The sequence below is a fragment of the Taeniopygia guttata genome, chromosome 3 (assembly GCF_048771995.1).
Source record: "Taeniopygia guttata chromosome 3, bTaeGut7.mat, whole genome shotgun sequence".
Lineage (NCBI taxonomy): Eukaryota > Metazoa > Chordata > Aves > Passeriformes > Estrildidae > Taeniopygia > Taeniopygia guttata.
The window spans coordinates 97,834,956-97,858,583 of record NC_133027.1 but is presented as its reverse complement, the minus strand read 5'-3'; the positions used below and the strand labels follow the sequence as shown (position 1 = coordinate 97,858,583).

Here is a 23,628-nt window from a genome sequence, read left to right as displayed (position 1 = left end):
GCCAGTGCCCCCATGAACATGCAGCCTCTCAATTGAATGCTGTGAAATGCGATCGAGGACAGAGCAAAGCAGGCCCAAGCTTAATAGCAAGGGAAAAACAACTTTATTAAGCTACTACTACTATACTACTATAAAAGGAAAAAGAAAGGAAAGAAAAACCACACACACAAAATTGAAAATGAAAACCTTCCAAAGCATTCCTCCTCCCACCACCCAACTCCAACAAACCACAGTGAGACACAACCTGGACCCCAATCGGGTTTCCACCCTCCAGACAATTGATACTCAGTCCATCGAGGGAGAGAGGAGCCTCTCCTGTGCCACAGACCCCCCAAGGAACACAGCTGCCACACCCTGTGCTTCCATGTCACACATGGCACCGTCCAGAGAAAAAGTTTGGCATGGTGACCATCTCCACCAATGCATGGATGGACAGAATGCTTTTAGGATTTTTCCTTTCAAGGATGCCCTGCCAACAGGGGAAAAAACAACAGTTCAGTTTTTCATTTTTGGGACCACAGTCCCCCCCATTTTCCCCTGGAGCCGAGGGTCCAAGAACAGAAATCTTCTTCTCTTCTTCCTCTCTGCAGACAGGGGGCACCACCACAAACCTCCTTAACTTTTCTCTGTTTGCTCCACTTCTGTCTTTTCCCAGCTGAAGCATTTGGCTCACCGGCATCCTCCTAAAATACAGTCTCTCTTGGAGGAAAAGATCAGTTCAGTCTGTGGCTACCAAGAAAAAGTCCAGCCAAAAGCCACTCCATCATCTCCTCCCACCTATAATTTCTCCTTCTAACATCCCAGGGTCCAAGCTGTCTCTCTTCCTCTCTTTCAAATTGAGGAGGAGAAAAATTTCACAAAGCTTTCATTTCTCAGGAAGGGTTAAAAGTCCCAACTCCCAGAGATGGCTCGCTGCCCAGGCTCCAGCTCCCACAGCCCGGCTGGGCACCTTGCGGCCCCCCCGCTCTTCTCCTTCCCCGCGGTGAACTGCTGACAAAACTGCCGCTGTCTCTTTCTCTCTCTCTCGAGACTCGGGGGGGAACGGAGACATCCCAGATTTTCTCCACCCTTCCATCTGCAGGGGGGTTCCAGTCCGCTCCACCCTTGGGCCTACCTCAGTCAGGCCTTCCCTTCCCCACCCAGTCACAGGCCGGGCAGGGGAGAGGCTGCACTGCACACTGACCGGAACCAAAGAGAGCGAGTTCTCCTGGGAATTCTGCTTTTAACCCCTCTGTGTTCTCAGAGGCGTGTCCACCTTAAATCGGTCAATATCCAAATTGACCTCTTCCTTCTGAGAAAAATTCTTTTTCCGTGTCAAACCACGACATTGGTACATCATGGTACCTACCCAGCAGCTTTCCAGAATTGCTTACATCAAAAGCTGGTGATTGGAAAAAACCACCTGTATCACTGTCCCCCATCTTGAGGAACTGAGTTCTTTTGCAGTTGGTGCAGAAAACACAGCATGGCAAAGAGTGAAGGTGCAGCAGAAAGACTAGACATGACAGATGCTGGTCACTGTATTTAAGCCCCTCTGGCAGATGCCAGGTGGATGATGAGGGACACAAGAGAAACCTTGAGGAACAGCCACATTTGGAGCATCCTGCCTACAGTTTGTGCTGCCTGAATCCTTGGAGACCTGCTGGTGCTCAGGCAGCCTGAAGTATCACAGAACCATGGAATAAGCTGAGTTGGAAGGCATCCATCAGGATCACTGAGTCCAGCTTCTGGTCCTGCCCAGGACATCCCAAGTATCCCACCCTGTCTCTCAGCTCTTTCCACAAGGAAGAGACTAGGAAAGGGTTTGGGTTTTTTGTTAGCTTCTTTCTGAAGTTTCACTGTGAACTGTTGGTTCTTGATACAAGAAACCTGGCCAGGCACACGCATGGAAATCCAGCAATCAGGAGGCACCAGCAGCCACCTCTGGGGAAGATCAGGCTCCACCTCTGCTGGAGCATTTTCCTGCTGAAGCTCTGTCTCTGGCCATGCTGACACTGCTCAGAGCAGGAAAGAGCAGTGCTGCTGCCAGTAAACTGTCCAGACAATGCATGTCTGTCCCTGAAGAGGTTGTGCGAGAGTGGTGGAAGAACCCATCTGCTTTTCTTGGCCTACATTCGCTGGAGACAGACACTCAGTGACAGGAGCAGCCCAGCTGCTGGAACACTCCTGCCTTGCTGCCAAGCTCAGCAGGCTGAGAAGCCTTGATAAGGCTCAAAACACCGTGTGGGGCTTGGCAGTGGTGGCCTGTGACTTATCCAGGCAGCAGCTCACTCCAGCAGCCAGGCAGGAATCACCACACCCCAGCCTCCCCCAGCTGCAGCAGCACCTTGGCTTTGTTTTTAAATGAAACTCCTGGCGGTGGGGAAGATCAGGTGTGGTGGGTCATGTGCTGTAACAAAGACTGGTTGATGTGGAGATGGACCTGCAAATTGCAGAGCAATGATTGAGGGATCACTGCTGCTGGGGAGAAGGGGTGGTGAGTACAGGAAGGTGAGAAAACCCACCTTAAAAAGGGGAATAGGAACAAGACAGACCCTTAAACAACAAAGTGTCCACACAGTTCCTGGACATCCTCTGAACTGAGGGAGCCTACCAGCTTCTGAAAGCTGTGGAGAGGGACACAGGAGAGAAGCACTCACCTCCTAGCAGAAGATTCTACCCCAGGCTCCTGGATTTTTCAGAAGGGAATTTCTCTGCAGGTGCATACACAGGAGTCCACTCCATGTGTAATGAGCCTCTTTTCCTTCATAATCGCACTGATCTCAAGTTAAATGATTAAAACCTCCTTACAACAGCACCCAGACCACCCACTGCCAGCACAGCAGTCAGGGAACTGGAACAAATCCCTTGACATAAAAAAGAGCCCAAAAGCTTTCTTGAGCAAATAAGGTCCCTTATTACCAAGCCACAGCCTGAGAGAGATGAAGCCTTCATCCTCTGGAGATGCTGTTTGTCTAGGCTGGGCAGTTTAGAGTTGGAGACCTAACCCAGATGGGAAAGCTGAGATGGTGCCAGTCCCTCCTAGAGCTGTAGGTTTCCTTTAGGGCTGCCAGCACAGCCCTTGGCATCTATAGCTCGTGACTTTTTCCTGTTCCCAAGATGCTTTCTTCCAGTCACAGGAAAATAGGATGTCCCCTCTCCTCAGCACCACTCCTGAGTTACTCCTCCATCTCTCCATGGTCAGAGCAGATTTTTAGGCAGATGAAGATGGCATCTGTCCTGCAGCAAGGTGTAACCCCCCAGCACATCCCCCTGCATAGCAGCACCAACATTCACCTAACAAATAATATTTTCTGTCAGCAACAACTCTCACTTTACCATCTCCCCAAAGCCATTTTGCCCTTCCAGCCTTAAACACTGATGGCCATGGGATGGTACCACCTGCACATCTCTATTCTGAACACTTGGGCAGGGTGAGGAGTTCACAAGACAATTTTCTGCTAACTTGGATTAACTGTGTGTTTGTGGCACACAAAGATGTTGCCTTGTGGCAGGAAATAACTCAAACCACAGAAACATTTCCTTTTCTTTCTTTTTCTCTTGAAATTTTAGCAGAAGGCTTTGGGGTCAGCCCCTCAGAAATGTAAAAGTATCACTCTCGGGTTTGTGCTAGAAGATAAAAATGCATATTTTTTACTGGGTGATTATTAGTGGGTCAAGACCCTCTTAGTCACTGGAGTAAAACAAAAAAAAACCAAAAAACAGAGGAATAATTTAATAAAATCCCTTAGAAGAATGAATGCATTTGAACAAAGCCATCACTAAAGTGCACCAACTGTGTGTTTGGCAGAACTGAAGCAGCAGATGCAGCTTTTTCTTTTTCCCCCAACAACTATTGGTGTTTGATGGTGCCCTACCATCATACTTTTTGTTTTAACAGTTCTTTTGGAACATGACACAGTATCTGTGAATGCTCAATATAAATTTTGGTCCATGGGCAAAGCAGACTAAACACACTGAATACATCTGGCTGCCCACAGACACTGAGTTCTCTCACCTGCATCTTTTTTTTTGCACTTGAAAAAAGTGGAAATTGTGGGCTTAGGTAAGAGTTCAGATTTATGGATGAAAAGCCTACCAAGACAAGAATTAAATTGCTTTGCTAGACTAAGAAAATAACAGATGCTGATGCAAGGAGTGGAAATACCACAAGTTTCTTGTGATATTCCCTATGTAGTTTGCTGGGAATATTTAATCTGAGTATGGAAAATTCCTTTTAAATTGTAGTCCTCACACAAGCAAAGCTTTGGTTCTGAATGAGAACGAAGGAATCAGATTCTCTAATCAAAATCTCTCTATTGCCACAAGCTACTTTGTGCTCTTGCAGGGGTTTTCTTTGGACAAACATAACAGAAATGCGAGTATGGATGGATAATGCAGGGAATTTCCACTCATTTCTATGAAAAGCACACCACAAGACAGAGAGGCTGGGAAGCTCCAGTGACATTAATAATTTCTTGTAAGAAAAGAAAAAAGTATGATATTTTCCTTATTCCTCTTGGTCCAACACTGTCAGTGATCCTTGTGTCGCTGTATCCCGCAAAGACTGCCATGTCATCAATCCCATTATATCCTGAGACCTTGGAAATATCTTTGATCAATTTTTCATTTTAAACAGAATCTTGTGTATTTGGGAACAGAGATCATGCACAGAACATTTTCTCCTAATGGGCCCACTGTATTCTTCCCCTAGTGGGATGAGGAGGAGAATCAGGAAAAAAAATGTAAAAAAACCCAAACTGACGGGCTGATATAAGAACAGTATAATAATTGATAGTACTGCTACTGCTAATGGAGAGAGTAATAAACCCCAAGGGAAACAAGGGAGGCACAGTGCAGCTCAGGCTCTGCCAGGAGCTGAAAAAAACCTTCTGAACAGGCAAGTGAGAGGATGATGAGGAGGAAGATTTAGGAAGCCTGGAGGAAAAACATGGATCTATATCCATGTGCCTACCTTTAAAGATGAATTTAAGATTTAAAAGACCATGAACAGTCTGAGCAGTCATCCCCTGCTCCTTCTGAAGCTGTTTTAAGACTAAAATCACCCTGGAGATTGTTCTCCAGATTTGGAAGGAAACAGTCCCATTAACAGTTCAGTGTCGCTTCAGCTGCTCCAAAGGGTATATTCAAGAGGAAGAACTGAAATTAACTGGAACGTGAAACCTATATGAAGTTCACAAAATACAAAAAGACTGTTTCTAAGTCACAGTTTGCAATACAGAATCTCAGTCTGGCTGTGATGCATCTGTGCAGCACTTCAGTGAAGTTTTCCTCTGGGAGCATTAGCCTTGGCAATGAAACATTAAAAATCCCCTCTGAGAAAACCTTGTAATGGGAGCATTTTTATTTTCATTCCCTTGAAAGCAGACCTCTAGCCTTTACAAAAAATTCTAGTGAGGATCCTCTCTCTAAAAAGGATTCTCCCTTTCCTGTTGCAAATTCAGTGCTACTGAAACTCAGTAGCAGAGCTCAAAATTCCCTTAAGGCCTGCAATGGCTGCATCCCCCTGCAATGCCAGTTCCAAACTGACCTAGCTGGAGATGCCATCCAGCTCCTTGCTCAAAAAGGAGCCCTGACTTGTCAGTAATTGCTGTTTATTACTATATAAGAATAATTATTATAATATTATATTTATAATATAATTATTATAATTAATAATAATTATAATATTATAATTATTGTTATAATAACTGGATAAATATCCAGTATCTCTACATCAGCTATTCCAGCTATTCAGCAGATTACCAGGAAAAATAAAAAGGTGCCATTTCCTGCAATACACATTATATTTTATTTGCTTAAACTATTTTTCATAGATGCATTAAAAAATGCTGGGCAGTATTTACTAGATAGTAGTAACAACAAGACAATTACATCTGATGTCTGGGAACATTTCAGACTAAAAAAGCACAAACTATTATTGACTTCAGAGAAGCTGAGAATACTCAGGGCTTGAACATGTGCAAAGTTTTTCTTCCTGATAGCTGAGAGTTACATGGGGAAACCTTCATGATTTGGGTCCAGCAAACAAAGCACAACTCTAAAGTTGCCTTTAGAGTAACATAGAAAATAAATTTGGTCTTTTTATTGACTTATTTGCTCTAAAGGCTGCAAGCTGACACTGAGGAAGAGCAATGACTTCATGACCATGAAGCTGTCCTTCAGCAGATAGATAAAATATAATTATTGCACAATGAAAAAGCCCAGATTTCCTGGTGGTGCTCAGGGCTTCAGGGCCAGGCTGTGCTGGATCCTGCAGTGCGCAGCTCCAAGCTATGCCCCTGCCAGGCTCTGCCTCCAGACCTGAACTCATCTCCCTTTATGCTATTCAAATATGTAACAAGTAGTTCACCTCTAATGAAACAATAAAGGCATAAAAGTGAAAAGGACTGCAGCAAGAAATTGCAGTAATTTTGAAGTTGTCATTCCTTCTCTTATTCTCCTCTGGCTTTCCTCACACACAATGCTTGGAAGCACACAAAACCCAGATGCCCAAATCAACATTAATTGTTTTGACCATGCTAAGTGGGCCACCATCTTCAAGCCTTTTGCAACTCTGTTCCTTGATTTTCAATGAAGGAATTTGCATTTTTGGCTGTCAGAACCCCTCTCTTCTGAAGTCCCTTCATTTGCCTACCACGGCTGTGGATTTGTGACTTCTCTACCTATTTACCCTGAGGGTGCAGTACCCCAATTCCATCCCTAAGCTAACCAATAAATTGCAGAACTACCATGTTTTCAGCTTGCAAGTTATTTTGTAATAGTCCTCAAAGAGTGTTTTTTTTTTTTTTTTTAAGTGATTTATTTAAAGAGTATGTGAAAGCCGTCACTGGTGTGCAGTGTGCTCCCCTTCCTTGTACTTTGAGATCTGTGTGGGCTTGTGAGGCTCTGGTGGAAGTTTGCCACTACAGCTTCACAAAAGCTCTCCTGACTCCAGAGTACCTGAAAAGAGCGTTTAAATCTCTGAAAGATTTTATTTTCCCCCATGGAACAGAGCAACCCAAGCAAATCTTAAGGTCTCACTCAGCAATGCTGCCTCCAAAAATGTCTCGAGCACACACAGGTGAGGGAGATACTCAACAAAGCTAGAGATTGGGGTATGACTTCCTCAACAAAGCAGTAACAGGCTTTAGGGTGAAAACAAAAGAAAAAAGGTGACAAGCAGTGGATTTCCTTTCTGTGCTGGACTAAGGGCTCCTGATCATCAGAGAAAATCTGAACCTGTGCATCCATGGCTGACTGCACTCTCCCTCTGGGGACGCAGCATTTATTAGGCACTGCCACTCCCATGTCCCTGAACTTCCAGTGACCAACAGGACTGAACTCCTCAGCCTCCCACTGCTCCTGGGCACGGTGCTCACCTCCTCCTCACTTCATTAAGTCACAGAACAGCCAATCTCAGTTTTCTGTGTGCCTAACTCCTACTTAGGTCACTTTTGGAAGGTGTAACAAATAAACTGGTTCTGTGACTGAGAGATTCACCTCCATAACAAGAATGAAATAAGAATAGGCTATAAAAAGGTTCTCACCTCTGAGAATGCAAACACTGGCTGCATTTCTGTCTTCACTCACTCTGAACACAGGTAAGGATTTTTTCATTTACCCCATAAACTCCTTGATGAACCAACTCCATCAGCACTGGACTCCTTGGCCCCCTCTCAGCTTAACTTACACTGCAGTGGGAACCTGTGGAACTGAGAGCCAAGCAGAGCTTTTCTCATTAGTGGAGCAAAGATTACTGAGCTTGTTTTTGATGCTCACCTTTGAAGCAGAATTGACCTGGCACTGGCAGAAAGAAAAATTTCAGCCGAAAAGCCATGGAAAATTCTGTTTCTCAACTTCTCCAAGCACAAGGCTTCCTAGCACTGACAGACACCCCTAGATCCAGTCAGGAGGCATTTATGAGTGCATCTGCACCCCCCCTTTTCCTCAGGGAGGCTTTTGGGGCTGGTTCTGCAGCATCACAAGGCTTACTGAGCTATGTGGGGTCTAATGAGTTTCACAATAACAGGACTGGGGGGAAAAAAAGGTCAAGTACCAAAAAACTTACCTTCAACACAGAGGTAATTTTTTTCTTAACTTCCCAGCCCTACTGATGGGCAAGCAGCCTTCAGACTGCCCAGAAAGTCACCCCTCCTGACTATCTCAATTTGTGGATTCCATCGGCATCCAGAGTAAGCTGTTTGTGTTTTCAAGCCTGTGTTCATTCCAGCAGCATCCTTCCCTGCAGGCAGCCTGAACATGTCCAGAATCCCCTACACTTTCTCTTCCTGTACCCACTTCCTCACTACTTTTTTTTTTTTTTTTTTTTAACTCTGCCTGTGTCAGCAGGACAATTCCCAGAGACTGCAAGGAAAAGCAGTTCAGCACACTTAAAGCACATTAGCACAGACAACTTTATTGCGGAGTTGATGTTGTTCAGGGAATAGCTGGGGACTTAAGTGGTTCCAGCTGGTTGGTGATAAAAAGTTACATTAAAGATGGTAAACATCAGATGATGATGGGAGATCCCTTCCAACTCTACTGTGCTTGAGCAGCTGAGGGAGAGACCTGCAGTCACAAAGAGAAGTGAAAATGCCACACAGGTGACAGCTTTAAAATAGGCTGAGAAGGGAGGAAAAGGTGTAAGTAACAATAATGGCAAAATTATGCATCTCACAGAAGATGTCAGCTTGCAGCTGCCACAGCCAGAGCAGCAGCCCAGCCCAGCTGCAGCAGCTGCTCCACATCTTCTGCATGGAACAGTTTATCAGTAGGATATGAGAATAATACTCACTAAGATCCAGGACACCGAGCTCCACAACTTAAAATGTTAGAAAACAGAGTTATATAATGACACAGTTCAACTGGGATCCAGTTATAAAAGGGAGGCAATTTCCAAAGCTCTTTGACTTTCAGCATCATTGTGACAACCAGCTACCCAAGGAAGGCCCTGTGCAATGAAGATGCTGTTAAGGTTTGCCTGAGCTTTCCCAACATCCAGAACAACCCCTCCTCTGCCATATCTCAGAAAATTACATCAGTTTCTACTGCATATGTTTTTAATTAAGATTATAAACCTAGACCGACTTGAACATATCTCCTGATGTATAAATTTCAACATTCTCAGGTGACCATGTCCACTATGTTAAAATAAATATTAACTCCTGGTAGGCCCTCAAAGAAGCTGACTTAAAAACATGCTCTTCTGAATGTGCAAATACAATACCTGCTGTGACAGTATTGATTTAATATACTACTCCTCTCTCCCTTAAGACTTCCAGGTAGCATGTAAAAGAAGCCTCATTTCCCAAAACCATCCTGTAAGACAGACAATTTAAGTGATCTTTAGCCTATTCTTCAAGAACTTTGAAGTGGCCCCAGTGCCCCCAAAATCACCGACTTCTCCCTTTTTACCTTCTCTCCATCACCTCCTGCCCAGCAACAGCCTACAGAATCAAGAAAATTGTACAGCTTCAAAAGGAATTGTTAAGTCTTTGGTAAAAAGCCCGTCTGGGGCAAATTTTTCTTGCTTCCCATCTTGTGCACCTACTGAAAACTGAGGGAATTTTCCTGATTTTGCATTTTCTTTGTATGACTAGATGTAAAAGACATTGGCAAGTAATAATCAGCACTGGAATAGAGCCTAATTAAACATTTTGAGAAGAGCCCCTGACAGTCCCCACTTTGATCAACCACAGACCATCTCCCTACCTTTTAATACACACACCTTTAAAAAGTAGCTACTTCCATCTTTTGACGCTGATGGACTGAGTTGGTGACACTTTTAGGAGATTTATATCAGAAATGTCCACATTTGGTGCTTAAGCACTGCCCCAAGAACAGCAGACCATTTCAGAATCTAGTGATAATTTTATTTAAAAAACTCCAAACCTTTATAACTCATTAAGGTTGGTGCCAAACTTAGCACTAGGACCAAGGTTTACCAAACAACAGCAGCAGCAAAGTACAGCTTCAGGATGTCAAGTCAAGGACATTTGAACAGCTCTGCTCAGTATTCTGCTGTAAGATAAATTGAGGAAACTGTCCTTAGTGCACAGAAACCTCTAATGATCTGCCATGGTAGGTTTGCTTTATTACCAGTATTGAAAATAAGTCATGAACATAAAAGCAGCAAGAGAAGAAGTCAGACTGACTGCAATTACTTCCCACCCAGTCTTTCCTTCTCCCTCCATGGATACAGAGACCAAAGTGTGTATATACCATGTGAGAATGTAAATCACATCATACATTTGAAATTAATTTTAATTTATGTACAGCAGTCACCATTCATGAATGTACACAGTCCCTGCAGTTACATTCTTTATAAGATTAAGTCTTGACTGTTCTCTACTGGATCTTCTGATGGAGAAACAGAAAGAAGTGGAATCAAGGAGTAAGTCATTAAAAATCTGGGGACTTTGAGTAGTAAATCTCAGAGTCTTCTATGAGATTCCAGAAATAAATGGTGGCAACGTGTATATATTGCAATTTTATTTCATTCGCTCAAACAAAACGTTAGCATGTAAGAAATTTAAAATGACACAATATGATAAAAATAGCAGAGAATGAACTGAGAAACTAAAAAGAAGGTAAACCTAAATGCATGAAAAGTCAACATTCATTAGTGAACAGCTTCAGTCTTTGATTGACACTTGGTAACTTTAAAAACAACGAACTGGAAATCATTATGACTGTCTGAAGAGATTTCAGCACCAGCACTAAGGGTTTTACATTCAGTTGGTTTGCGGTTGACTCGGTAGCCACTTGTCTGTAGTGCAGGTTTATCACAGGTCAGATCACAGTGTTGAGGAAAGCAACGCCCTCCTGGCATTAGGAAGGATCCCTTAAACTGCCCTCAGCTTAAGACATCCATTGTACAAAAGCACAGAACCACCACAATATGGTTTTTAAAGAACTTAGTCACCAGTAAGCAAAATAATCGTAACTTCTGCAGTTCATTTTCAATACTGAAATCTCTGGAAACTGTGCAACTGTCAGTAGGTCAGGAAATGTCTACAGTAATCTTTAATTCAATCTGATTTCCTGGAAAGAACCAGTTCTGCAGGTTGGGATTACAGAAAGTATGTATGTAGAAGCAGCACAAAAAGACAACATCTGTTCCTTTTTCTTTTAAACAGAAATCATGTTAATTGTAGACCAAGGCACAAAACGTTTAGTGCATAAGCCAGTTCCTTGCACAATCTAGAAGTTCAGCCTTTAATTTTGGACCACTTATAGCCATCCATGCTATTCCACTAGGTAACTCCTGAACCCTCCTAGAAACGAATCAAACGTGATTTCTGACAAGGGTAAACATCCTTACTGCTCAAAAAGTCTGTGTAAAACAAAAAGCTACATCAACAAAGATGAAAATGCCTCCTCTTGTTTTGAGAAAAACAGTACTTGACAAGCTTACTATGGATTTTTCTTTATAATACCTTCAATAAATGCATGCAGAAAGGTGATGTTGTTTCTCCTCTTTATTAAAAAAAGAAATATTAATAAATGGAGTTAGGCAATATTTCCACTGTCGTCTTCCCTTAGAATCTGAACCTGTAAGATCAGACAATGTTTGAATGGGAAAAAGATTTCCTATTGAAGCCTTTCTGAAGCTGTTAAGTGCTGTTTTGCTTTGGTGTTCAGTCTGCTATTGAAAGCATCTGTGCCACAAATGGAGCTGCCTGTACTTGTAAGCAAATCTCTCCACAAGTTGTAGGTAAACTTTTCTTCTGGATCAGCACAGATTCCAAAGCAAACATGGCTTCGAAAAATTGACAGTGCAAGGGAAAAGGAAAGATTTTGATCCATATTCTTTGTCCGAAGCACTACAAAGCCAATTTGCAGAATTTTTATTCCACTGAACTTTACCACATTAAAACACAAAATTAAAAAAAAAAAAATTTACACTCATAAGATTGAAAACCCTGGGAAAGAGAGGTATCACCTCCCCTAAAAATGTTTCTGAAATTGTTGAGCAAAACCAATAGCATATCATTGCTATTTTTCAGGGTTTGTCTCATGTGGAGCTGTGGGAGTTTTTTGTTGCTTTTGAGTTCTTTTGGAAAGGAGGGTGGCAGATAAATTAAGAGGAGAAGGGGCCATTTACTGTGACCTGATCGTTCTCAGGTAACTACTGCTGTTCCGTTCCATTAAACAACCAAAAATAAAGAGTCTCAGAAAAGAGTGAAGCAGAGGGTCATGGTGAAAATGTGAAGGACAACACACTTACACAGGGGCATCCTCAGCAAGTCAGATGCCTACAACATTTTTTCTCTCACCGAGAAACAAGTTTGGTTCACCTGGGAGTTTCAGAACCATCACTGGAAGTTATTACTGAATTTCAAATAGAAAACTGAAAAAAGATACAAAAGGATCAAGTACCTGGTTCCATTAACATGGTTACTGATAAAAGTCATGTTTTCCTCATTATTACACATGCATGTAAGATGAAGAAAAAGTGTAGAAAGTAATAAAAATGTGTCACCTTCCCCCTCCCTCTTCCCACATCTTCCTGGGCATAAATTAAGCCTTACAAATGAAAAGGCTACTCTGTGACATGCAATTTTTCTTTTAATTAAAAAGCTGGCTGTGTTGTGTTACATTACAAAATGTCCACATGCATAAATCTAAAAAAAGCCCCAAAATCTACTGTAAATCTACAACATACTAATGATTTACATTTGACTGCTGATTCGCTTTATGTCGAAGTCTTAGATTTGGTAAAGCATTGTAACAATGTAGGAAGGCATCTACATCTTTAAACTCTGGACTGTATTTGCTTTTTTTTTTTTTTTTTAATTTTCCTAGAAAATTGCATGAAGGCTAACTAGAGAGGCTTCCTATCATAAAATTCCAAAATCTTGATATGTCATCACCGTCTAGGTCACCCTTGCTTACAAATGTTGCCCTTTAAAAGCACGTGTCTCTAATTGTTCCTTGTCTCGTGAACCGAACTTCTACACATCTGATCTCTTAAATTACTCATGGAAATATCAGATATGATAGGAAGACAAACCTGAGATACATTTGAAGTACAACAGTATAACTTGCTAACTCCTTCATTAATAAAGAAAACCTCTCTGAAAAGCCTTCCTAAGCTTTTCCCTGGTTTTTTTTTTTTTGTCTTAACAACAAATTCTGAAACATGTGCAATTTTATCTTGACATGAGTAGACTTCAAAGCACTGTGATCTTGTCTGATAGATGTAGGAATTTCTGCATAATCATTACAGTAACTTTAAGAGTCTTTTCCACCCTGCTGTAAAGGTCAGAAAAAAGCTGCAAACTAGGAGGGGAATAGCATTATCACCAGAGTGATGTGTCTGAAGCTTTTCAGAATAGGTTGTTTCTCCCTCCTTCCAAGTGTCTGTCTGTCTCCGTTTTCTTCTAACAGCTCACAAAACGTAGTCAGTTTTATATCAAGTTAAAGAGTCACATCGGCTTAGTACGAGTCTTTCTATGCAGTATTGGACTTGCTGAGTTCCTGCCTGATAGCTGCAGAGAGACAGAGACACAGTTAGCAAATTAAATAAAGTATTCTTTACTGGGCAGGAAGCTGGAACATACAGCTGACCCCCCAGAGCAGGCTCACCCTGCTCTCACAACATGAAGAACCAACACCTAAAGCGGCCCCATGTGGCTTCAGACAAATGACATTATCAACCAGGCACTACTTTTTTCTTCCTGTAAAATTTATGTTCAAAACTTAATTTTTAGTTCCCACCTCCAGCAAGGCTGTGGGAATCACCACCATTGGAATTTTCAAGGAGTGTAAGTATGAGCTCATTTATTTTATTTTTTTTTTTTTAAGAGCAGCCTCAGGGCCCTGTTTGCACTCTACAGGTCTTAAAAGGTCATGGTACAGCACAGCACAAATAAAATACAGGGGAAAGCACTACATTCTCCTTAGTCCCAAACCAGCCAGTTCTTTCTACAGCATCAGTTGATGACATGCAATATTTTATCAGCAGTGGTATTAGATTAATATGGCTTTTTTCCTCCCCACACTTTGTTTTGGTACATTCCACAAAGCCAAAAAGAATAAAAGGCCCACCAAGGTAGTAAATCATACACAGAGTTTTGCTTAATTCCTGGCAAAGGCAAACTTTTAGGATTATGTTTTCTCAATGATTTCCCTTAAGTACAGAATATTATATAGGAAAATAGCTTCTGTTGAAATAAAAATGGAAACTGTGAGACTTCTTTTCTTTGACTCTTATGTTACAGATCAAAGACGTAACTGATAGCTGGAAGCACAAACCTACCACCACATGATACTAGGGATAACTTCAAATCACTCAAATACAGCATCACTTCAACCATTCTTAAAAGACACATTGGTGTCAATGTTCTACTAAAACAAAACCCCCAGGAAAGAAATCCCTGAAGCACATCAATTGGAACAGGTCGGGCACTAGTGGTTTGCCACTAGACAAAGAACAAAGCTACTTTTACCAATAAATCACTCTCAGGCTACCAATACATTGTATTTACATTTTAAAGCACCTGCAGCTACTCTAAACCTAAGCAGCAGCAGTGAAGAGCAACACTTACCATCAATGAGTTCTTCCTTTAATTTCGTTAACTCCTTCCTCATTTCATCTAAAATGTCCTAAAATGTGTCAGAGCATAAATAACAGATTAGCAGATTTGTTTTGTCACCTGTAAATTTCTGTGGAGAGAAATCCAGAATTCTCTCTACAATCCTTCCCATTTTTCCTTAACCCTTCTGAGAAGCATAACCCACGCCTCAGCTTCCAAGTTAATCCTCAAAACCTAAGGCATCCCTAGAACATTACTAGTGCAGTTATAACGCAGAAAACACAGTCCCTGCAAGTGCCACAAATTGATTCCTGTAGAATTTATGAGGAGAAGGCATAGAATGAGAAAGCTTTGCTACAGGTGAAATGTGATGTGGAATGCAAAGAAAGGAGCTCACTGAACACCACAAGCCAAGGAAGTATTCCAAGGGGAAAAAACCAAAATGTAATCAAGGTATCAAGGTCCCAGTCCCAGTGGAATGTGATGGAATAAAGATAACAGAGTGAAGTGCTGTCCCTGCTTGCTGTTTTTTCCATCCTTTCCTCCAAGCTCCTCCAGAACCACCCACCAGGCCAGAAGCCACTCTAGAACTACATGGGGACATGGTCTAGAAGCAACTAAAAGTTGCTACCCAAGTAAAAGTGGCTCTAGAATTACCCACAGAGCTGCAGCCTGCACCAGAATCTCCCTCCCCACTTCAGGTGGAGCCATCGATCCAAACACCACTTGGAGATGCTTCACCTCCAACTCCACAACTCCCACAGGATTCCTCTGCTCTTGAAATGGAGAGCTGCACAAAAGGCAGAATCCCTGGACGCTCTTCCCCACCGAACTTGTGACCACAGGTGCTCACATTTGATATTAAAATTTGTTCTGCTAGAGCTGCCCCAAGTTGCTTGCTTGGCTACAGAGAAGGAAAGGTGTTCCAGGCAAACTGATTTCCCAGTTCCATCTACAGTGTCAACACCATCCTGTGCGTGCTGCCTAATGCAAAAGCAGGAACTTTGTGAGAAACTAATGGGGCTGTCTAAGCCTCCATCCTACAACTCCAACTCCTAAGAATACTGACACATGCCTAGGCAAAAATAAAGGCTAGTAATTACTAAATCATTAACTTTCCAACTGGCTAACAAAACAGTTAAAAATTGGTGTTGGACAGCTGCAAGTCCTTATATCCAACTTCCATAGCAATCTTTTTTAAAGCATTATCCACATACCTGCTTCAATCTGTCATAATCTAGACCTTCTGACTGTACTCCGTTGGCACTGGGCTGTCCCGTTGGTGTAGATTTTGGTCTGCAGCACAAAAACACATTGATGAATTACTGGTTGCTCCTTGTTGTAGGATTCATACAACTCCCCCATCAAAACTGCTGACATTTGTCTAACAAAAACATAGTAAAAAATCAGAACGAAAACCAAAAAATGTTGGGAGTGGGAGGATGGGAAAAATCAAGCAGACCCAAAATACCACACAGAATAGAAAGCAACACCCAAGAATGTTTTCCACACACTGGAAATATTAATTACCATAAGAGTTATTAGTTCAAAACAAGAACTTTCAAAGCAGCAGACAGATTTCACTGTCAGTGGTTTCTGATTTCTTCATAATGGGCATAAAAAGCTGAATGCCTTCAAATGTCAAGTACTTTCCTTTTGAAACTGCTTGCTCATTCAAAAGAGGGTCTCCCAAGGAAGCACTCCCACTAATGACTGCATGCTGACTGTATGAATGCTCAGCAATCACCCTGGGGCATTTTCAAAGGTTGACAGATCCAAGCAATGCTATCCAACTCCTCTGCAACCTCAATTATCCCATCAGTTGCTTTTTAAAGCTACTGAGAGCAAACACTGTAACAGCAGCAAGATTTTTCAGGTGATACTTGAGAGGAAGTTGTAATGTTTTGGACTAAGTCATGTTTGATATTTGCTTATGAAATACTCTCTTAGACATCAAAAACTTGCTTACCCAGATCATCCCACATTTTTTAACACAGATTCCAAAAGAAGGGGTTTTCCTGCCTTTCCACTCTTCTTTCCTGATCCCCTCTTTCATTCAAGGGGTAATTCAGACTCATGGACTTACTAGAGCTGTGAGCAGAGACAAAACCTGGATGTCCACAGCAGGAATACCAAAAGAGATCTCCCAAGAGGGAGGAATGTTCTGCTGTTCTTAAATACATTTTACATCTTGGCTAGCATTCTCCCTCCCTTACCTGTAAAACTTCAAGCCAGTAAGAAGCTGTTGATAAAATTCCTGACAATTCATCTCAGGGGGTTTCCCTGATGTTTAGAATTATCATAGTCTGCTAATTTTAAGGAAGGGCAGAGTATGAAGTAGGTTAAGCTGGGTCCTATTTCATTGCCCTTGTATGTGGCATCTCTGAACAAAATAGCCTGACCTATACTCAGTGTGTCCCTTCAAAATTCCTACATAGGAGAAATTAATTTAGCACTGCATTTTTTTGCATTTGTTACATGAGGGTGCAGACTGATTTACTGCAACAAAGGTAGACAGGAATTTAAAAAAGACTTAATTTCTTCATTTGTTTTAGACAATCACTACCTTGAGCTTTCATGCATGTTCCCTTACAAGACAGGAGTTTATCCATAAGGAAATTATCCTATTCTGCTGGTTTTGTTCAGTAAGAGCTGAATGAACCTCACACTAAATTGTCTTGCTGTCTTTTACAACCTGACAGGACTATGTTCTGCCTTGCTAACTGAAGAACAAAGTGTGACTCCAACAGAAAAGGGTGCACACATCAAAACGCTGGTTTGATACTTCTTCCCTTGGGATCACAAACCTCAATTGTCACAGCTGTAAAGGCTTAAGTCCACACAGTTTAAACATAAGTTCCCAGAGAGAAACTGCTAATTACTCTTCTTGAAACACACCAAAATTAAATACACAATCCACCGAGTAAGACAGAAAATGAAATATTGAATAACGTGATAGTGAAAGAAGCTGGAAAACAGAATTCACCTTGCAACCACCAGAGAACCTACTGTGTGCACTAATGCTATGAAGGCAAACCACAGTTTAGGATCTTTTCCAGAACTCTTTACATGTTACAGTGCTTAGTTCAGTATGGAAGAATTCCTTGCTCAAAAATATCCATCAGCTGAGACCTTTGGCTATCACTGTTTCATCTGATACGTGGTATTTAAAGAGTTACTTGCAGTTTACACCTGAAATTGTGAGCCCTGACCTACTCCAGGCAGAACAGCTGAGTTTTTCAGATAGTTCATATATAGTTTCTGATCATTTCCATTGACTATGGTTCTGTTCCCATACACTATGGCATGACAGCATTTATCCAACATGACTGAAAAAAATTCTCTTAAATGCAGCTCCTGGCAATTGCTAACAGGCACCTAGTGCCTGCCTTAATGGAAGAACCCAACCGACACACTTTAATATTTTTTTTAAACTACTTATGAGTTTAATGTATTAATAAGATGACTTCAAAGAAAACCTCTACACAAACTGTTTCTTTTTTGTCATATCTTTAGAACAAGAAGTCAGTTTTACCCACCATAACTATCTACTACTTCTATCTGTTAAAAATCTCCACAGGAAAGCTTCTTTATCAACGCTGTCCCTTAATCTTGACAATGTACTCCATTTTTGCTTTCCAAAATGCAAGACATTCTTAATTCAAACACTGAAATACCACAATTAGCAAAACAGATCATTTCTAATCTCAGGAAAATCTAGCTGTGTTCCTCCCCAAAGTATGCTTTTTTTTTTCCTTCAATTTCAGCCTGAATGCAGTTGTCATTTAGGAAAACATTAACTACTGAAATTTAGTGAATAAAAATGTCCCAGCCATTCGATCAACGTGGCTGAAGAGCTCTCCCGTGTGGTTCTTCATAGCATTGCCTACCAGGACAGTGAGGCAAGCCTGACAGCCCCTAACACACCTTCAGTCAAGCATGCAAAGGAAAGATCTTATTCATGCCAACATGCACAATACACCACCCAAGGTAAGTAGCTAAAAGGGGAACTTTTCATACAAAAAGATTAAATAATCACCACAATGAGTGCCTTCATGAAAAGCAAAGGTGGAATTTGACTCAGTAATTCTGAGGGGCTCTGGAAGACATTTACCTCCGGAAAGCTCTCAAAGCCTAAAGAGTTTCAATGTCAATACCTTATGACCACTAGAGTGTGCAACTTAAATCTCCAGCAAAAAAATACATATCATGTTACCTAACTTGTGAGTATCTTCCAAGTAGAAACATGAATTTGTTTAAAAAGTCTTTAATCAAAAAGCAGATGTGAAAACACACCTAGAAAATGAATTCCCGTTCCTTTGTATCTAAACGTACAGTTTTGAAAACCTGCTTCTTAAAACAGTGCAAATGGTCCACTAAATCCTGGCATATTCAACAGGAATTTGTACCTTTGCACATGGAGACTGCCAGAAAAGCAGCATTTTATATGAATTCATACCTGGTTCTTAAGCCATCTCAATTTGCCTTTGACATCATCTGCTTTTAGCCAGTGAAAAAGTGGGCTCAACTCGACAAACAAAATGTGGAGGAGGAACCTGGAGGTGCTTGTGGTGATTACTAACCCGTGTAGAAAAAGTCCAACCCTGAACTGTCAAAGGGGTTATTAGGAAGTCTCAAATCCCAACAGGATGATACCTGTTTAGTGAATCATAGAACCTGTTTTCAGAAGCAAGCAGATTTTTCCATGGAGATTCCCGTCTATTAGGGGGAGAAACACTACCTTTAAAAGCTATAATAGCTCTTAATTTTGTTCAGTTTTAGCACCTTAAACACCACGGGGTTTCAGCAGATTCAGAAGTTCTACTTGCATGAAAAGGCCTGATTTTAGACAGGACACTAACTTGCTTTAAAATACTTATAACATTCACTCTGAATAACAACAACTTCATCCTCTACCTCTGTGGAAGCTCTGAAGAGAAAATTTTGCTGACTTGCCATTTTCTTAAGCGTGCTTTGCTTAATCCCTGTAAGTGACTCACATCCTCCCTGCAGAGGTCAGGAGCAGCTCTCCAGCCCTACCGGGTGAAAGAAATCCCCTTCTGGCAGACACAGGGTTAGTGTTTCAAACTGCAGCTCCCCTTGGCTAAACAAAGCTAGTTTAGCAAGCTGCTTGCTGAGAGAGACTTGGCAAGTTGGGAAATGTAGACATTTAAGAAAAATACAAGGATATTCAAGAGAGACTTCTTCTAACAGCTTTGCTTTCTATAAAATTTTCTTCTTCCTAGCAGAGGAAGCTGTCAACACTGACTAGAAAACTGTATCAGCAGGCCTAAAGTATGTGCTATGGCACCTTCCAGCAGGTTATGACAGCACTGGAAAAGAATATTGACGTTAAATAAACACAGATTTCTTATTTTGGAAGTACTTTTAGAGTATATACCCAGGGAAGCTCACATCAAGTTAAATTCTATCTGCATTTTCCATTGGATGAATGAAGACAAAAGTTTGATGGAGAGAGTGCCCCAATAAATGTAAGAGAAATCTCAAAAATCTTCTGTACTCCTCTAGGTCAGAAAATATTTTTAAACAGACCTCAGCAACCTCTGAATTTCACCAGCTGGAAAAAGATCAGAGAAACTGGAAGCATGAAACAGTTTACGAAAACCTACTGCTGTAGGGGCAGGTAGAATCAAGACTTCAGAACATTCCCAACTCCCCAAAAGTCACATATTGAGAGTTGCCCTACTTATAAATCCCTTTACCCTATGGAAAAGCAATTTGAACAAAGTATCTACAGCCAAAGGGCTGGGTCAGCAACTGTCTTCCACAATATAAACTCTAAAATGCCCCTTAGGATTCCTTACACCAATTATTTCTGTGACAAGTTCCCCCTCAACACCACGTTTTGAAGCAGATCAAGGTATCAGTACCAGAGACCTTGGTCAAAGCAGGGCAGACCTGCTGGGGAAGAGTGCAGGGCAAAGCCAAGGCCAAAGGTGATGCACTATTTTGTTACACTGACAGCGTGGCAGAGAGAATGTCACCACCAATGGCACCTGCTTCCTCACAAAAAAAACCAAGTAAGCAACCAGAACCAAGGCTGCAGACACCTCAAACTCCTGGATTTATTCTAAAAGAGACAAAGATACTGAGAGTGTTTAGTGTTGCATTTTAGAACTGAAGACCTCAAGGGCAACTTCAACTACCAGTGAGGTCTCTCAGAGAACAATTGTTTTTAATACTCTGATCATCCAATCTTCTACAGCTATTCCAACAGCCAAATTTTAACGGGAATTCAGGAAATTTCAAACATAGCATTCCCCAGTTGAACATATTCTTTTCTTTTCTCTCAAGAAATTCAGGTGACTTCCTCAGATTATCAGGGGTTAGAACCCTTTAACCTCTGTGTACACAATACACTGGAATTCTAAATTAACCACAAGACTCCTGCTTAAAGTAAATGACAATTAAATATATCTCCAATAAATTGCTGAAGCAGCGATTTCCCTTACTGAAAACACCTACCAAAACACTCCCTGCCTACCAAAGTTCCAGCTGACAAGTTACCAAAGACTGGTTGATGCATTGAAGGGTGTAAAACATTTCTACGCTTCTTTAGGATGGATGTTCTTACATTGGTATGAGACCTACTGAAAATTGTCACAGAATCAAATCTTGCCAAGATGGCTTAAATATCCATAAAGGCATTCTGTGAGTAGCAGAGAAACAGAAAGAAGACCTCTTCTCTAAATTTACTACTTGAATATGTGAACTGCAGCACTCAATTTGGTTTCACCTTATAGGAAATTTCACACTTCAAATAAAGAACTAAAACACTGCTGTAGGCAAATGTATACCTTACTAATTCAGATTATACACCAGCAATTTATAAAATAAACTTTTTTGGGTACAACTTTTGTTTTTACTGTCAAAAATTTATCTTATCAGCATTCTCCAAAAGTAACTCTTCATTCCTACTTAAAACTGCTAAAAGCAGTTTCACAGCAGCAATTTTAAACCCATAAAGATGACCTTTACTCTTCTAGGCCAGTATCTTCAGCAGCATGTGCAACAAGAAAAAATGTAAGGAAAAGGTACAAAAGGGGAGTACCTGGAAATAACAGGTGACTTGCTTCCATTCACTGTATTTGTCCTTTCCCAAGGCTTTCTTGTTAGTTCTGGAAAACAGAGTGAGGAGATTAGAAACTCTTTTTCTATCCACTGTGTAGTTCATATGAGGAAACTTCAAGCACCTGGCAACTCAAGTCAGCTGCTTGGTGTTTTGCTCTTTTTACTCCATTGCTTTAGCTCTTTCACATTAAGCTACCTCTTGTATTCATCTGTGAATGCATCAAGTGAGAGTATCTTAAAGTCTCACTGGTCTCCCAGACACTGTAAATGCCATCTGATTCTTAATCCAGCTGGGAGAAGGTCTGCCTATACTTTATAGGCATTGGATTTATTTATAAGTATTTACAGGTACTGGATTGCTTCAGTTGTGAAACATGGAGTTCTGTAACCAGTCAGCTGCAAGCACTTGAGGAATAGGCTTCTAAGCTAAAGGTGTTTTCCTAAACTCTTAATGATAGAAAATTAATTCAGTGTCAGTTTCAGTGACGTGCCAGCAGATACAACCTGACACAACCAGACTATCTTTCAGCAATGACAAAAAAGAAGGTTCATTCCTTACAATCTGCACAAGTTAAAACAGCCTTTCTATAGTGTGGATTGTAATTACTTGCTATCATTACTTACTCAGGACTTCAGTGTGCCAGTGATTTTATCAGTCTTCACTTCAAATTTTGAGTTTGTTTGGTCTGCTTCCTTTCTTTTGTATTATTTATTCATATTATTTAGCTCTGCTAAACTAGGTAAGCAGAAAGGCCCTTTCAGAGTCTCTTATTGACCAGAAAATTCCCTGGGATGCAGCTGGATACTGAGAATACCTAAATGGCAGAAGGTTGCCAGCATAGTCTGTAACCCAACCAAGTACAGGCTACTTATGCTAGTAATAAGCTTTAAACTTAATTTTATACACCAGTCTTCAGGACTTGTCCTGCCATAGGAGTTATTTTAGCAGGATTTTAGCTGTATCTGCAAAACTGAGAAACTTCTGCTATGGCTGCAGTTTGCTCAAGGATGCCATGCATTCCTCTTAAAACACTTTAAAGACCTGTTCCAGTAATGAGGCTCAGCATTACCAGAGCTTCTCACAGCAAGAAACAAAGAATATTTCTCAACTGGAAGGGAATGGTCAAATTCTGAATGCATTTGACATTTTTAACAGATTAGGTGAGGCTTCTTATCATCACCAATTAAAGGAACCACTTCCACTGGTTTTCATTTCCTTATTTTTGGGCCTATATTATCAGAAGTGTTCCAAAAGCAGTCATTTTCCCAAGGCTAATGTCCTTTCTGTTTAACAGAATGTATTTAACAGAATGAAGCAGACTCTCTTAAAGGAAGAGGAAAAAACGGGGTGTGTGTGTGTGAAAACCTCGATTTGTGTGATATCATTTACTTCCTTGCAGTCTGACTTCTCCAGATGAGTGCCTGTATCTCAATACTAAGTTTGCCAGTTATTTCCATCTGGACACACAACTCCTAGCACTCCTTTTTATTCCCCAGCCAGGTGTCACCTGGGTTTTGTTCACAATACAGCAGTGGTTTTCAATATTAAGGCCTGCACATCATCAAGTGGTTAAATCATCTAGAGAAGTGTACGCATGGGCAAGCAATCAGCAGAGGAAGCTGGAACAGACTGAATGCTGGTGCATTCATGATCCAGTTACTTCCTTTCTGCTTCCACTGCCTTTTGGGAGAACAGACTGCAGGGTTACACGGCACAGGCTCCCTCTTTTGCAGGTATGTACTGAGAGATGGCCAGGGAAAGTGAGGGTGCAACAAGGTACTACTAAAGGACAGGAAAAGAAACTCTTAAGTGTCTCTTGAGAGACAATAATTTACAGTATGAATACATATGCATGCTGGCAATACCTCTTGGCCAACTGTAGAATGTGTAAGATTCCCTTACTCACTGCAGCAGAGGTGTTGGCTATGGAGCTCCAAACAATGCCTCTTCAGCAGAGGGATCATGGGCAAAGAATTTCAACACTCTGCATTTATATTCTTTATTCACTTGTGT

The 23,628-nt window shown here is 41.2% G+C and overlaps 1 protein-coding gene across 8 annotated transcripts in view; it reads right to left on the bottom strand.

The window, feature by feature from the left end:
- Positions 1 to 10,458: 10,458 nt before the first annotated feature.
- Positions 10,459 to 23,628, bottom strand: part of ENAH (ENAH actin regulator) — a 90,231-nt gene continuing 77,061 nt past the window's right edge. For 5 of the 8 annotated variants that reach the window (XM_030268972.4, XM_030268977.4, XM_072927491.1 and 2 more), the window contains 5 exons: positions 21,595 to 21,661; positions 19,179 to 19,241; positions 15,740 to 15,818; positions 14,535 to 14,592; positions 10,459 to 13,475 (listed from right to left, as the gene is read on the bottom strand). In XM_030268972.4, coding sequence (XP_030124832.1) covers positions 13,438 to 13,475; positions 14,535 to 14,592; positions 15,740 to 15,818; positions 19,179 to 19,241; positions 21,595 to 21,661 — 305 coding nt within the window. In that variant the 3' untranslated portion in view covers positions 10,459 to 13,437. The remainder of the gene's footprint in view (positions 13,476 to 14,534; positions 14,593 to 15,739; positions 15,819 to 19,178; positions 19,242 to 21,594; positions 21,662 to 23,628) is intronic. The other 3 variants (XM_030268975.4, XM_030268978.4, XM_030268979.4) reach the window with 1 other exon arrangement.